This window comes from Seriola aureovittata, chromosome 23, assembly GCF_021018895.1.
Source record: "Seriola aureovittata isolate HTS-2021-v1 ecotype China chromosome 23, ASM2101889v1, whole genome shotgun sequence".
In the NCBI taxonomy this organism is placed as follows: Eukaryota; Metazoa; Chordata; class Actinopteri; order Carangiformes; family Carangidae; genus Seriola; species Seriola aureovittata.
Window position 1 is genome coordinate 10,443,375 of NC_079386.1, and position 15,659 is coordinate 10,459,033.

At 39.7% G+C, this 15,659-nt stretch overlaps 2 protein-coding genes and 1 non-coding gene across 3 annotated transcripts; 2 read left to right on the plus strand and 1 right to left on the minus strand.

Moving 5' to 3' along the window:
• Positions 1-42: 42 nt before the first annotated feature.
• Positions 43-130, minus strand: trnar-ucu (transfer RNA arginine (anticodon UCU)). The gene is given in 2 exon segments: positions 43-78; positions 94-130. It is a non-coding gene; the product is annotated as a tRNA-Arg (tRNA).
• Positions 131-1,099: 969 nt separating this feature from the next.
• Positions 1,100-10,990, plus strand: coro1b (coronin, actin binding protein, 1B). The gene is made up of 12 exons (XM_056369577.1): positions 1,100-1,427; positions 1,543-1,691; positions 2,986-3,191; positions 3,416-3,538; positions 4,567-4,696; positions 6,805-6,986; positions 7,112-7,231; positions 7,446-7,550; positions 7,647-7,792; positions 8,386-8,443; positions 8,990-9,328; positions 9,421-10,990. Exons 3-12 carry the CDS (start codon positions 2,988-2,990, stop codon positions 9,541-9,543), a joined length of 1,530 nt encoding a protein of 509 aa, XP_056225552.1. The 5' UTR covers positions 1,100-1,427; positions 1,543-1,691; positions 2,986-2,987; the 3' UTR covers positions 9,544-10,990.
• A 1,161-nt stretch (positions 10,991-12,151) lies between these two features.
• si:ch211-119e14.1 (ABC transporter F family member 4) lies at positions 12,152-15,254 on the plus strand. Its single transcript, XM_056369362.1, has 3 exons — positions 12,152-12,587; positions 13,270-13,423; positions 14,051-15,254. Exon 3 carries the CDS (start codon positions 14,053-14,055, stop codon positions 14,725-14,727), a length of 675 nt encoding a protein of 224 aa, XP_056225337.1. The 5' UTR covers positions 12,152-12,587; positions 13,270-13,423; positions 14,051-14,052; the 3' UTR covers positions 14,728-15,254.
• Positions 15,255-15,659: the final 405 nt, after the last annotated feature.

Below are 15,659 nucleotides of genomic sequence, written 5' to 3' on the forward strand. Positions count from 1 at the left end.
AATGCTAAACTATGCAGTGTAATAAGACATGCATAAAAAGTGCGACTCCGGTGGGACTCGAACCCACAACCTTTGAATCACTTCATCAGTGCCTAGAAGTCCAATGCGCTATCCATTGCGCCACGGAGCCACCTGTTGCACTTATTGCGTTCGTTGGTATTTAAAGTACTACAATACAATAGTAGAGTATGGGTATTGTAATATGACAAGTTACTTCCTCAGAATACCGCCCTTTACTTCGGAATATAAATGTCTGAATGAGTCTGCCATGCCCCATATTAAACACCGAGTGGCGCTGAAGGGCCATAATAAATTATACACATTCAGCAGCATTAGTCTACTAGAATGATCAGACATCTAGTTCTCGTTGCAATGATAAAACATAGTGAAGAAGTGCCGACCATGAAAATTAAAAAAAAAAAAAAATAGGCCATTTACGGAGGGATCCGTAAAAACCTTGGGATTTCGGTTAGTTACTCATAGCTGCGACCATGTTCCCTTATTCATTTTTAAATATTATTAATAATATTTTCTTTCATGACCAAATTGAATTGGGAAATGAGTAGGAATCACTTTTCTGCCAGCATCTGCATGGTGGAGCCTGAGGTGTGAAATAGGGGCAAACAAGCCGATGTTAACTCTTTGTCAAGTCAAACAAGCCTTGGTGAAAACCTATTACATGACTGGAGCGACTGGGGTCAAATGTAGATTTTATAACTGCGACGTCGTCTGACAAAATCGCCAAACACAAATGCAGCACAGGGACCCAGGCCGGACTCGAATACGAGCCACCGGGGAAAAGACTACGTTCATTAGGTAGGATAAATACCCCTAAGCCACTAGGGGGCAGGATTGCAACAGGAGGATCCAACTCTAAATTGGTGTAAAAGTACGTAAAAGTACGTAAAAGTATGTCAGTATAATCGGGATTATTTTTTGTTTGCATTCAAAATAACGTAAAAGACTAGCAAAATCTCTGTTTTGCATGCAAAAATATTAATCTGTAAAACTGTTCAATAATTGCAGTCGTCGCGTTTTTAAAAATTGGCATACAAATTGAAATTGTTTCACGCATGCGCACTATGGCGAAGCCGGACGGGCAAATTCATAGCTGTTGCCTTTATTAGTTGCTTTGTACATTAAACTAATGTTTCAATCTCGGACAATTTTTGCAGGCGCGTCCACATCCGGTCTGGCACACAGGAATCTGGATGTAAACGGACGATAATGCTCTTGACTCCTGCATGTCTCTGATATATCCTGCCAGGAGCGGAAGTGTCTGGGATTCTGCTCAATCCATTTTACCAAAACAGTCGTTTGTAAAAGGAGACAGGGCGAGCACCGTCTGTATCTCTTCCCACACCATCATCGTCTACAGTGGGGCTCCATTGAATGTTGATATATCGGCACGGGACATGCTCTATGAGGTTAGGCTTTTACTACGGCGCACAGGCGTAATTACTGACAAACCAACCGGAGAATAGCTAACAATGCGACGATAATAATTCGGATGGCTCTTTATTTCTGATGGATTTGTTATAGATCTGCGCAATCGACGTGAACGCCTGCCTGGACACAGGAGAGGATTAAGTTACTGCTGCTGGCGGCGGATTATTTTATTGGCCTCCTCCTGTCACGCCCGAGTCTTTGGTGATCTTTTTTCCAATTAAGAGAGGTCGCTCAAAAGCCAGGTATGCTGTCGAAAATTATAACCCTGCCGTTTTATTGCAATGTGTTATTGTGGGATTAGCTACGCATTAACAAACGTCCTTTGTTGCTCCCGCCTAACTGGTAGTTACTCAAAAGCACATTTCATTGTATTGCGTGCAGACAACAATACAATCCCTTAATTAAATGCTGTAAGAATGCTGTGTGGCTTTATTGCAACAATAAAGCAGGGTGTTTAAAGCGTAATCATACAATAGGAGGATGGTATTTAGAAACACATCTTAACACCTATGAAAGTGTTTCTGCTTTGACAACTGTGAAGCATTAGGTAGATAGCATATAGAGTTACTGGCTCCCCTGCCTCAGCAGCTCTGGCCGCCCAACCCCCTTCCCCTCAGTGCCACAGCATGTTTTGGTTTCAGGCGGATCATGCCCTTTTGTCCACTGAAGCCTGACTGTACTTTTCGGGACAGACTCCCAGTATGAAAGAATTTGCCTGCTGTTTTGACAGCCCTCTTTTCTCTCTCGCTGGCAGTCTAAAGATGTCGGGGACTCACTGAATCAACTGCAGAAATAGAGACTATGGTTTTAATCGGCCACTGGTGCAGACAGACATAACATAGTTCATCAGTTTAACTTTTTGTGTATCTTAAATGACTATAGCCACCATTTTAACAAAGCATGTGTAGTTATTTTGTGCCAAGCATCTGGCCCATCCCACACAGACACAAAAGTAGGGCCTATATCAAGTACAACTGGACATCTTCAAGTTACACATATTCAAAACTACAAGAAAAACATCAGTTATATTGTTTTAAGTACTTATATATTCTTTCAAATGACATAATATGTAAATAAGATATCAATTTCTGTTTTTATCTTACTTAATGAAATATTGTGTGCATTACTAGTAAAAGGGAAAATAGAAAACAATATGAAACTAATTTCTTACTATTTTTACCCTTAAGTGCTTGGAACTATGAAAGAAATGTATTATGACGTCATCTGCAGCTCATATGTTCTGTTTTGTCTCAGGTACTTCGGTTTAAGACTGCAGATAGCTATGATTTTCATTATCAGTTAATCAATGAATTGTTTGGACAAAGAAACATTAGAAAACAGTGTAAAATGCCTGTCATAATTAAAAGTTGCTAGTATCGGCTTGATAATTGATTTAAAAGATTAATCGTTTGTCGAAGTTGTCGCTAATTCGTTTTCTCATTGACTGATGGTTTCTGCTTCACAAAGAATCACTTTTCAGATTAATTAACTTTCTAATTAATTCACTTGTGACATCTTTTTTTCTCTCCCCTACAGATATGTCTTTCCGGCGAGGTGTGGTCAGGCAGAGCAAATTCCGCCATGTTTTTGCTCAGGCGTGGAAAGCCGAGCACTGCATCGACGACGTCAGAGTGTCCCGCGTGACGTGGGACAGTCCTCTGTGTGCCGTCAGCCCCAAATTCATCGCTGTCATCATTGAAGCTGGGGGTGGAGGCGCCTTCCTGGTTGTTCCGATCAGCAAGGTTAGACCATCCCTGCATTACATTCGGCATCAGATAAACAGTAGATCAATATTTTTAAAAGCCTGTCTTGTTTCCTGTCTTTTATTCTGTTACTAAAAGCTTTTTATCCCTCCACGTATAGCTAATGCATATGCAGCATGTTTAATGGACAAAGGTTATACTCCTGTAATGTTAATATTTCTCCAGCAAGAAGTCACAGTTTTATCTTTTGGTTTCTCCCCCAGAGCGGCAGAATCGATCAGTCCTGTCCGACAGTGTGTGGCCATGCGGCGCCAGTACTGGACATCCAGTGGTCTCCTCATGATGACAGTATCATTGCAAGTGCCTCAGAGGACTGCACAGTAAAGGTAGCTTCACAGCCTTGAGGTACCACAGGTTACCCTGACCACAGTTGTGTAAAATCTGACAGCCACCGCAGTTAAAGAGCTGTTAAAAATCTGAGAAGATTAGAGCTACAAAAACAAAACAAAACAAAACCAAAGTGTAAAAATGACTATTTGTGGTTAACAAGGGGATATGAGAAGGACAAGCCAGGCTGGTTATTTCGCCCCTGATTCCAGTCCTTATGCTATGTTAAGATAACCATATCTTGGCTTTAGCTTCATACTTACCCTGCATTCATTTGATGTCGGAATAATCAGAAAAATTAGTTTCTGGAACAGCAACTCGTTAAGTTGGGGAAAATTTTGATACATGTCTTTTTTTTTTGATGGTGAGAAACTTTTGATTAATGCATTTCTTTTTTTCTTTTTTTTTTTTTGCTAACATTTAATTTGTAATAAGGTATTAGGCTGTAACCGTTAGTTGCTGTCCATATAAAGTGACCTAGATTAAAGTTATTTGTTAGCAGTAACCCTGATAACAAGTAACATAAATACTAGAAACAGCTGTCAGCGTGTTGTTTTAATGCTCTGAGAAATAAAATTAGAGCACATCTTTGTAGCGTCCATGTTGTTTCCACATTCTGACATAAACGAAATGAACACACCGTAGTCAGAAGAGTGACTTTCCAACTCAGGAAATGGGACCATCGGTGGAGCTTGTGAATGCAGCATGATTGCACAGACATGAGAGTTGTATCGATCTTCTCAACTAACTCTCAGCAAGAAAGTGAATAACTGTGTTTCCTAAAATGTCAAACCATTCCTTTAAAGCTGCGCTTGAGGTTTAAAAGAGTGGACACTCTTAGCAAGGAGAGAACTTCTTTTTAAAGTCTGTGTTTAGCTGGGGATAATGGTTTATAATGGCAAAATTTTCTTTAGTGTTTAACAATTAATTCTGCAAGCAAATTTTATGGCATGAAAATTGTAGATATTCTTTACCAATACATGCTGCTGTACCTAAACAAATGTGTGTCGTGTCCTGTTGTGTGTAGGTGTGGCAGATCCCAGATGGGGGCCTGACAAGTCCAATGACTGAGGCCATTGTGACCCTTGAGGGCCACAGTAAAAGAGTGGGCATCCTGGCTTGGCACCCAACTGCCTTCAACATCCTCCTAACTGCAGGTAGTGTCATTTCACACATTCAGGTACCCCATACTGGTTGCAAAAAATACAACTTGGATTGTCCGTGACTGCCTGAAGTATGACTGAACTGAGGTCACTTGATTAGATTACATGTGCACTGTGGAGAGCACGGCATATGTATTAAACTCTACGACTGTGTGGTTTATATTTTGTTTTACATACATTTACATAAAAACGTTGACCTAAAAGGGCATGCACTAGCACAACCAGGTGAAAGGAACAGGCATCACTGTTGAGTAGTATTTAACAAATGAAAGTCAACTTTGCCACGTTACGGATTTCCAGAAAAGTGAAAGTGATGTATAGCTTTCCGCTTGTCAGTAGTGAGAGTTGAGGAATGGCTCTAATCTTACTGTTTGGGTGTTCAGTGGCAGCTAGTTCAATTACTACTGCATTATACAAGCAAGGAATTGGATATCCCTCCACAGCAATTAATAGCATGCAGTGCTAGTTTAAAGGAGAATGTGTTTAACATGAAAAATAATTACACTTTGCGGCAATGGGACTGGATTTTGTTTCATTTGACAGTGTGTATCCTTGTTGGTACATTAGCAAGCAATCTGAGGTAGCCTTTTATGTACAATTTATGTTAAACCTGTGTGACATTGTGAGCTGCTGTCCTCTGTTATTGCATGAGAGTGCATATTATTTACAGCACATCATTTTCCAACTAACTCACAAGTACGTGCCTTCTGTTCTTCAAGTAGCCCCATACACATATTGTTGAAGTATAATGATGGTTTTTTTTACAATGTTCAAGGCCACACAACAAAACAAATCCAGAAGTTAGCATGACTTAACAAAACTGGAAGAAATCAACCTCGCTTACCGACTGGCTGGACTTTCCATACAGCTGCCGTGTCGAAAACCACTCCCCATCTTAAAGCACTTTCACTTGAACAGGAGAAAACAACAATAAAGCTCCTAAATACTTGATTTCAAATCAAAGTATTTTCTCTATGGGGGTTTAGAGAAATATATATCTTAGGTATTGATTATCAAGAGTTAAACCATCAAAAATGACCTAATCCTCATCAGGGTTGTGTGGGTGTGGTTTGGTCAGATTTGATTGACAGTAACCTGGCAAAATAACCCACCAACTGTCATCACATTTTTATTTCAAATGTTGCTGATCCTGATTGGTGCACAGATATCACCTTTTTCCGACTGAGCCCCGCCCACTGACCTCTTCCAACTTCAGCAGAAACTTTTATAGGGCCTCATTGCTCATAGTAAGAAGCTGATTGAGAAAATATGTATTCAAGACTTTAACACAACTGGAAGCCAATGTCTACAAACTCCTAAAGGCATCAGTGTGTCAGATTGAAAAAGTGAAAAATCACAGTAACAGTAGCTTGCAAGAGGAACCTGCAGATACAATCAGCTGGTGAACCAGTCGTCATCTTGCCTCGTATTTGCATATAGGTACACACTTGTCACACATCAAGCACTTAAAACCCTAAGTACTCATCCTTACAGTAGAGTAAATCTATATCTCTTTCCTGGATCTCTCCACTTATGTGTCAAATGTCTCCAAATCTATAAAAAGGCCTTTAAGCTTCCTCTTTCTGCTTCTTAAGTAAATCAGACCACATTACTCTCATCCTCAGAAACCTCCATTCACTCCCTGTGGCTCTCAGAACAATACTAATCTTATATCTTAGTGTCCTTTGTGCTTAATGACCTTGCTCCGCAGTACATATCAGACAGCCGCTGTTTATAAACCCAGCAGATCAGTCAAGTCACAAGGCACCAATCTCCTTTATGCTCTTTCATTCAGCATAGCCTGCCTCCTGAACCTAGACTTACAAGCATGTAAAGCAGCGTGAACAGGCCTTTGTATGAAACAGTTCAATAAAATACAATTAAAACATAGACTTGAACTTTTAAGCTGGACATTTTTCCTCTCTATGAACTAGCGTCTCTCTCTCTCTCTCTCTCTCTCTCTCTCTCTCTCTCTCTCTCTCTCTCTCTCTCTCTCTCTCTCTCTTTCTCTCTCTCTCTCTCTCTCTCTCTCTCTCTCTCTCTCTCTCTCTCTCTCTCTCTCTCTCTCTCTCTCTCTCTCTCTCTCTCTCTTCTCTTCCCAGGCTGTGATAACGTCATTTGTGTGTGGAACGTGGGGACGGGGGAGCTTGTGTACCAGCTGAGCGATGCCCATCCAGACCTGATCTACAGTGTGAGCTGGAACAAGGATGGCAGTGCTGTCTGTACTGTCTGCAAAGACAAGGCCCTGCGTGTCATTGACCCACGAAGAGGCACCGTCCTCAAGGTTACTTGAAATTTTTGCGACGCATGCAGATGCTTTCAAAGGAGGTTATAGAATTATACATCATGCACGAACACATCCTGACAATAGTGTAACCTATTACACTTGATCTCTAATTGTTCTCTTAGGTGAGAGAGAAGGTCCATGATGGTACCAGGCCTATGAGAGCTGTGTTCCTCGCAGATGGGAAGATCCTGACCACAGGCTTCAGCCGTATGAGTGAGAGACAGCTGGCATTGTGGGATACGGTAAGTCTCTCATGTTACAAGAATCCCGAGGAATTACATCCGTAAAATTCTGCTGCACACCAATTACATTGGATGCCAATGTTCAGTCCAAGTGCAGGAAATAATATGGCCTTTATTTAGCAAGGCTCAAAGTAAAAGTTGGCCTGGACCTTGGGTGGACACTTGTAAGCAATTCTAATAAAGTATTAAATCAGTGTTGTTTTTTTAATAACAGAAAGATCTCTCAGAGCCAATGGCTGTACAAGAAATGGATACAAGTAATGGAGTTCTTCTACCCTTTTATGACCCGGACACAAACATGGTCTACCTGTGTGGAAAGGTATGAGTTCAGGATCGTATGGCAAACACAAATTCATCTAGATGGTAATATTTAGTTTGTTTTGCCATTCACATTTTGGTTTTGCTTGGTTTTCAGGGAGACTGCACCATCCGGTATTTTGAGGTGACAGATGAATCCCCGTATGTTCACTTCCTCAGCTTATACAGTAGCAAGGAGCCACAGAGAGGAGCAGGCTTTCTTAGTAAAAGAGCTGTGGATGTCAACAAGTGTGAAATTGCCAGGTAAGCACAGAATGTTTGAGCAGGTGAGGCTGGTGAAATTTTATATTTTCCTCCTATCTACAAACTCAATGAACAGACTGAAACCAAATGAACAATATCGTGTATGTTGCCAAATCCTGTAATCTTATTCCTCTGTGTCAGAGGCTTCCACTGTTGTCCATAAACATTTAAAAACACATTATTTTGCGCTGGGTGTCACATAACTTCATTACCATGAACAGGGCTGCTGTAGTTTACTTTTAATCAATCCAACATACAACTTTCTGCTGCCGTAAACATATTCATTAGTAGAAGAACATGTTTTTAATCCACATCTGAAAATAGTCCCCAACAAATACACTATTGGCTCCTGTTTGAATAACCTTTGTTAAAAACTACAGTACCCAGTAGGAAGCTACAGAGGCTTTTTTGAAAATGAAAACTATATATTTGTGACCATATTTAAAGACTTACATCTGAGTTGAGAGCCACAGACATCTCAGGCAAGTCAGAAAGCCTTTAAAGACGGAATAACTTCAATAATAATAATAATAAATTCATGGGGAAGCACAGACGTAACCTTTTAACGAGGTTTCTAATTTCCTGCTCTGTAGGTTCTACAAACTGCATGAAAGGAAAGTGGAACCCATCTCAATGACTGTACCACGGAAGGTAAGCCATTAACAACTTAAAGGAGCTATTTGTAAGTTTTGATATTGCTACATAGCCAGCATTAGCATTAATAGCTGTGTACTAACAGTCTAGAAGAAATGTTGTTCAGCATCAAACTTCATCATCACCAAGATCTGTCTCCAGTGGTGGAAAGCAACGCCAATGTTAATTCTTGTCTCTATCATGTCTTTTATCCTACTGAGGTTAGCACACTAACAAGCTAGCCCTGGTCACTTTCTGATAGTGACTTACTGTAGCCTCCAATCTGCCCTGAAGAAATAATGCTGCTCAGAGGGTGTATTATAACCTCTTGTCAATGCAACGATGGCCGAAGCTCTTGTCAAGCGACAATCATCACCAACTGCTTCCGGCAAGGGTTCGCCGGCATAAAAGACTTTACAAATAGCCCCTCTAAAGAATGACTAATTTGTATACTTACTATTCAAAAGTAAAAATCTAAGGGCTCTGCATACATGGGAAATCTATCCATAATTTATCAATAAAAACACTTAACTTATTCACCTCCTCTCTATCCTGCCTCCCCAGTCAGATCTGTTCCAGGGAGACCTTTACCCGGACACAGCCAGCTCGGAGCCGGCTCTCCTGGCTGATGAATGGATCGCAGGGCAGGATGCACCACCACTGTTGGTCTCCCTGAGCGGTGGCTACACGGCCCCTCCTTCCAAGCATAGAGACACCCTCAGAAGCAAGCCCAAGCTTGTCTCGCAGGACTCTGGGACAGGGGCCACCCCAACTTCAGCAGGCAACGTAGCGGCTCCAACATCCACACCTACCTCTGCTGCCAAGGAGACAGAAGAAGAGGGGCCACAGCCACGAGTAGCCACAAGAGAGACAGATGGAAATACTGAGAGGCCGAAGAGAGAGGTGAGTCCATACAATGAGACATATTGACCATAATAAAGTTTTCCATGCTCAAAGTCATTTTTTGACTTGTTGCCTCTGCTTTCTCCTTTCAGGATGACGTGTTGAACGAGTTGTTAGCAGAAATGAAGGCTTTGCGCGCCGTCGTACTTGCTCAGAGCCAGAGAATCGAGTTGCTGGAGAGGCAGCTGGCTCGGATTGAAGACGGGGACGTATGAGGAAGCAGGAGACTCACTACATTCAGAGGGCATTCTTACTAAATCCATAGACCATAGCCTTACTAGAATCAACAAGTATCTTAAGCTGTGTGAGCGGGAGAATGTAGTGTAGGGTAGCAGCTAATGGTTTATTGCAGTGGCTTACAACCAGATCAACAAGATGAAAACAAGATCACAATTTGTTTCTGCCATTGCTTTCCAGATTGTGGTTGATAAACGGGGTGTCATCTGCATACAGTGAAATTTAACAATGAAGTAATGTTTGGTTTTACTTATGAAGGGGTATTGTAGCAGCTATTTGGTGGTGCATATAGTGCAGCTTTGAGCTTTGCAAAATCCATGTGTTAATTTTGAAGGGCTTTGAAGGAGTTACAGTGGCACCGTTGCCTCAAATTAATGCACAAAGTAGGAACAAACAGCGTTATATTAAAACTATTGAAGGTTGACATTCTACAGCAAAGTAATTAAGTACCTCTACTATGATTGTTTCACTCACAAATGTAAGCATTGGGGCTATTTAATCAGGTAGTTAAAGCTGCTAAACTGTGACGTCATTTCAGACCCCCAGTTGTTAGCTCATCGTGTGACTTGTGCTTTGTTTTACTACTTCATTATAGGACGCTGTGTGTAAGGTTAACAGTAGGAAAATCTTCTGGTACAAGAAACATGAGCTTGACAAAGAGAATTGTGTGAATGATAGCTGATGAGAGTGTAACAAAATATTTATGTGTATCGTAATTCTGTGTAGTCTTTGCAGTCAATGAAAAGGTAACACTTGTGATTTTGTACCTCATGTTGTCAGGTTTTCTGTAACATCGTGAGGTGAGATATTTGTCCACATTATCATTAAGATATAAATACGCAGAAATACTTGCCTCTTTACCTTCTTTTGACGTGTGGCTGCAGTACTGTGTGCCCCCTAAAGAACCAGGATCTATGCTGAGTATTTTGAAGAGCAGTAAATTTTTCACCTTTGAGTCATCACTTCTCCTGAGTCACACGGGGCTAAGCTGTACTATATATAGCACATATAAATATAACCTTAACACTATTGGTGCAATCTCACTAAAACACATTGAGCATATTCAAATCATCAGTTAACAAGTGTTTGCAGCCACAAGAAAGAGGAAGTTACAGTGAAATGTTGAATATTTTCTACGGTTTGCAATTGCATTTGTATTGGTGTTAAAAGACGGAAAGCTCTTTCTGATTTTCTTTTTTAATTTTAGTTTTGTGTTTTTTGCCACTAGAGGCAATTATTTGTCACCTGTCCGTCAGTCAATTATCGTGCAACAATGGTACATTCCACATCAAGCTAATCCCTTTATTACTTTAATTGTAATTTATATTTCTTTATGCACTGACCTCTTAACACTAAATGTAAAAGCAGTAGCATTTTAAATGAGACTACATTGTGAAAGCTCAATAAACATTCGTTCTTCCTTTGTATTAATTGAATGGCTTTTTATTTACACTAAGAAATGTTCTGTTCATTATCATTTGGTTGTGGTATCTGTGGTAAGTTCTAGGTCTAGTTATGTTTGAATAGTGTATACAGTATGTTGACTGTGTTGACTGTGTGCAAACAAGCATTTGCTGCTGCAATAGACATACATTATGCACACACAAAAACACAATGTCATCATGGAACACCCTTGAGATTTCTCTCATTATGTATTTCTTATTCTTTATAAATATTGTTAAGATGCCTTGTATGTAATTGGGTTTCACAAGTGACCAGTTGAACTGACTGGGAAAGTGAAAAGGGGGTCTCAAATGACAGTCCATGACATGTCAGAAACTACAATAAAGTGGAGCTGTCTATAGATTACAGTGAGAATAAAAAGTCATGAAACAGTTTCTGAAGTCTTGGAATTGACTGTATGAACATTTTGTGAATTGATGGATTAGAATCACAAATTCATATATTTTTTTTTTTCTTTTTGGAAAAGACAAGAAAAAAACACAATCTATGATATATGACACTGTCTAAGTCAGCAGACACAAAAAGTACACCAGATAAGGTGAAAAGAAAATATATATCTATTTTTAAATTTAACACCATCTTAATTGGGATTAAAATTGTGAAATATCTGATGACAAATTAACACTGCTAAAATTCAAATCATTCACCAGAAACTCGTGTGTATGTCCTTCACTGGGAGATACAGTGTAAAGCTACAGTGCAGATTATCTTTTTTGGGTGTAGGGGCTGTGGCTGGCCATTGAAGCAAAAACAGGATGTGGCTTCACATCGATTCACATTCAAAAGCGTGTGACGCTTTTGAATTTGGAGCATTATTTTGTGAGGTTTAAATCTTGCAGGTGTGGTGTGTAGGCTACTGATAACCCCAATATTTTTTGCATGAATCAAAGAATTACCTGGACCGATGCCTTCATTCGGTGTGTATATCAAAAGTACATGACTTCAGCAGTCAAAGTTAAAATTTTCAATGGTACATTTTTTTTTTTTTACAAAAACCATCACCCTCATTTCTGCTGCTTTGAAGGAGCTAGTATTACAACCTGCTGGTTGAAATGTGCCACAGGAAACAAATATAGTGTATTGTCTACATTTCCAGTGGGTTAATTCGAGTCAGTAACGAATATGTTGGCCTGTGTTCTTAAAATATGTTGCGTAATGCAAAACTTGCACCTGTGTTTCAGATTCAAAGTAAAAAAATCTACTTTGCAGTGAAAAAAAATTCAAATGTGTATATCTTCCTCTTTCCACAATTAAGCGTACATTTTCTTCACTCTGCTTTCCACCACACCCCATTTGATTTTGTCTTTAATCTGCGTTCCCACCGCCACCAGCCCCCTCCCTCCACGAAGAGTTTCAGCTATAGCTTTTCATCACCACATGCCATGCACCAGCCTCTGTCTCGTTTTCTATCTCCTCCTCACACACACACACACGCGTGCGCGCGCGCGCTATGACACACTGTTCAAAAGTACCGTAAATGTCACCAGTCATTCCTTACTAGTCTTCGTTTTTTGGCACTGTCTGGCTCCACAAACGTTTTCTCCTGCTCAAAACTTTGGTGAGTTTCTCACAGTTTCTTTTACTGCTTTTTAATATTTGATATTATTTGATATTTTGCTGCACACACATTTTGTCTTTTCTAATCGAAATACCTCATGTTTTTTCTGCCTGTCTCTAACATTATAGGTCCATACCTATGACCTCAATATTTCAGATTTTAAACACATGAACCATTATTTAACGCCATACATGTGTGTTGGTTTTATAATTACAGTATTTCAGGCATTAATGTACTACTTACGTCAGTTACTCTTATACCAACTTTAATTGCACATTTAATGCACTTACTTCATTTCTAATTAGTATTTTAAAACTTATTGTTGCCTCACATAATGTCTGAGTTTAGTATGCTCAGTAATGACTAGAAATGTTTCCTCCCACGTCAAACTGACGGCTGCAGTTTAATAGTCATTTTGACAGGAAACCAGCAATGCTGTGAGCGGTCTGCTAGCTTCCTGTCATTCCAGCATAGACAATTTCATACTCATATACGATAAAGGCAATACAGACTTCCTGTTGTATCTCCAGCATACCTAGCCTGCATATTCTAATTGTATCTAGATGATACTCTATTATAGTGGCATTGCTCTCATTTAATGTGATGTTAAGTAATCTAAAGGTTTAGCTGGAAGCACCATGCACTGTCACTTACTTTAGTTATTTACTGTTTTCTTTTCTAGATTCTGGAGTTAAAGTTACCAATGGATCGCCCTCTCATGAAAACTTCACAACTGCTTTGAAAGCACAAGGAGTTTGACAAACTGCCACAATCAGCCTGTAACTGTGACACCAAGCCAGTTGGATTTTTCTACGCATTAGGAATTTTCTAAAGAGGTAAAGCACATTTCTGCATCTAATGTGACTCAGTTTTGTGGGATTTGCAGCTTGATACGACTGAGAGGATTTCTGGTTCTCAGACTTGCAGAGAAGAGGCAGTGTTTAGCATCTGTTTCAACCTGCGTTTAGACACAGAATACTTGAAATTTAGCTTTTGCGTGTTTGCACATCAAGCAAGCAAAACTATGACAAACCACACCCATGTGACACCCAAGTACAAGCTATAACAAAACATAAAAAACAATTTCAATATCCAAATGTCTTATGTTTTAGGAGAATTGTCCATTTTTGGAAATATTCTTATTTGATTTTAGAGTTAGACACCACCTGGTTCTGTCTGAAGGTAACAAAATCTGACTAGCAGCAACTGCGTTTCCCACACTTTCTATGTTTCATGCTTGGCTAAGCTGAAGCCCCTTCTACATATTTACTGCACGGATGTGAAATACTATTGATTTTTTTCATCTAACGCTCAGAAAGAAAGCAAATCAGTGAAGTTCCCAAAATGTCAAACTATCCCTTTATGAGACAATCCTACAAAAACAAAAACATTCACCGAAGTTAATAAATGACACAGTCCAATGTGTGACATGCTAACTCACTGAACCTTTTCCTTCACACCAGGCATGGGTGACTCTGATAATCCAAAATCAACTACAACTATCATCATTCTGTCCATCAGCCTATTTTGCCTGATTGCATTGCTGATCTTCTTGTACAAGAAGTTGAACAGGGAGGCTAATGGAGAATACACCATCCGGCGCGTGGTGTACAAGGAAGGAGGGGTCAGGGACCGGGTGAGGGGTGCAGCATTAGCTCTGGAGACACATCTCGGAGTCCAGCTGTGGCCTCGCAGTGATACAGATGAGGATGGAGAGGAAATGCAGGAAGTCCAAGATGAGGAGGAACAGCTGCAGAAGGGTGGTAGCCAGGAAAGTTACAGTGAGGGGGACGACAATGAGGAGGAGGAGGAGGAGGAGGAGGAGGAGGATGGGGGGGGTGATAATGCCCCGCTGTGTGATAAGACAAAGGGAAAAGGAGACGGCACTTCAGATGAGAAGACAAGCTTGGATGATTCAGAGGAAGGGGAGCAAACTGTGCTAATGGACCAGTCAGAGGCGAAGGAAGAGACGAACGAGAAAAGGGAGGAAAAGGAGGGGAAAGTGGGAGAAGGGGAAGGTAAAGGGGAAGCAAGTGGAGGGGCTGGATTATTGATAGACTTCAAGCAGTTCTCTGGAAGTGCCATTTGGTCTGAAGAAGAGGGAGGTGGGGGTACAGACAAGGATGTGACTGTGCTGTGAGTACAGAATAAGAAAGTATGAAATACAAAGAAGGCTTAGGAAATTGTCTTAAGCCATTTGTCAGGGATACAATTTTGGTATTGAAATGCTGAATCATTTACATTACTATTTTTCTAGAAACAGCCAAATTTAAATACTGAGTCTAAAAATACTCAGCCTATAAAACATCCTTCATGTGTTTTTAATTACAGTCTGTAAACTAAAGAAAACCTAGAAAAACCAAAGAGGGGAGTAGCTGTGATCTGGTCTTAATTCTACTTCCTGTTTAGGTGTTATGATAAATAGCTGACTATGATGAATGACGCTGTTAGAAATATGCAGGGGTACACTGGATTTTGAATGTTTGTTTAAGACTTTACGTTTTGTTATGTAAAACTGACTTAGTCAGTTAAGGAATTTGACTTTGTATTACTGTGTCAGCCTATTGTATGCTGTATTGTATGCTGAGTGTAGCTTACGTTTTTTATTGCTTTGAATGTTTTTTTTTCTAATTTGCATTGAAAATAAAAAATAAACATAAAAACTGATTTTAATGTGTTCTTATATTTTTCGTTAAAATTAGAAACAATTAGTCAATTAATCGATTAGTCATTCGACAGAAAATTAACAGGAAACTATTTTGATAACCGATTAATCAAATAATTTTTTAAGCAAAGAATACAAAATTTAAATGGTTTCAATTTTGAAAATGTCCCCTTGGACTCTGGGAACATAGGACATTTTTCTTGATTTTTCTCTACATATTATAGACTAAATGATCAATTGAGAAATGCTATCACTAATAAAAATAATGGTTACTTGCAGCTCTAGCCATATTACTGTAGGTAAGAGTCAAACCTAATGTGCTGCAAAAATGGGTTGTTGCATTTATGAAAAGTGCAACACTCATCATATGTTGAATGCTACAAAACTAAAACATTATATTGTTACTG

What these genes read in the sequence shown, in the direction of transcription:
- si:ch211-119e14.1 (XM_056369362.1), top strand. Translation starts at nt 14,053, where the DNA reads ATGGGTGACTCTGATAATCCAAAATCAACTACAACTATCATCATTCTG.
- coro1b (XM_056369577.1), top strand. Translation starts at nt 2,988, where the DNA reads ATGTCTTTCCGGCGAGGTGTGGTCAGGCAGAGCAAATTCCGCCATGTT. An exon ending in AACAAGTGTGAAATTGCCAG is followed by an intron (nt 7,793 to 8,385) that starts GTAAGCACAGAA and finishes CCTGCTCTGTAG; the next exon opens with GTTCTACAAACTGCATGAAA. An exon ending in CTGAGAGGCCGAAGAGAGAG is followed by an intron (nt 9,329 to 9,420) that starts GTGAGTCCATAC and finishes TTCTCCTTTCAG; the next exon opens with GATGACGTGTTGAACGAGTT.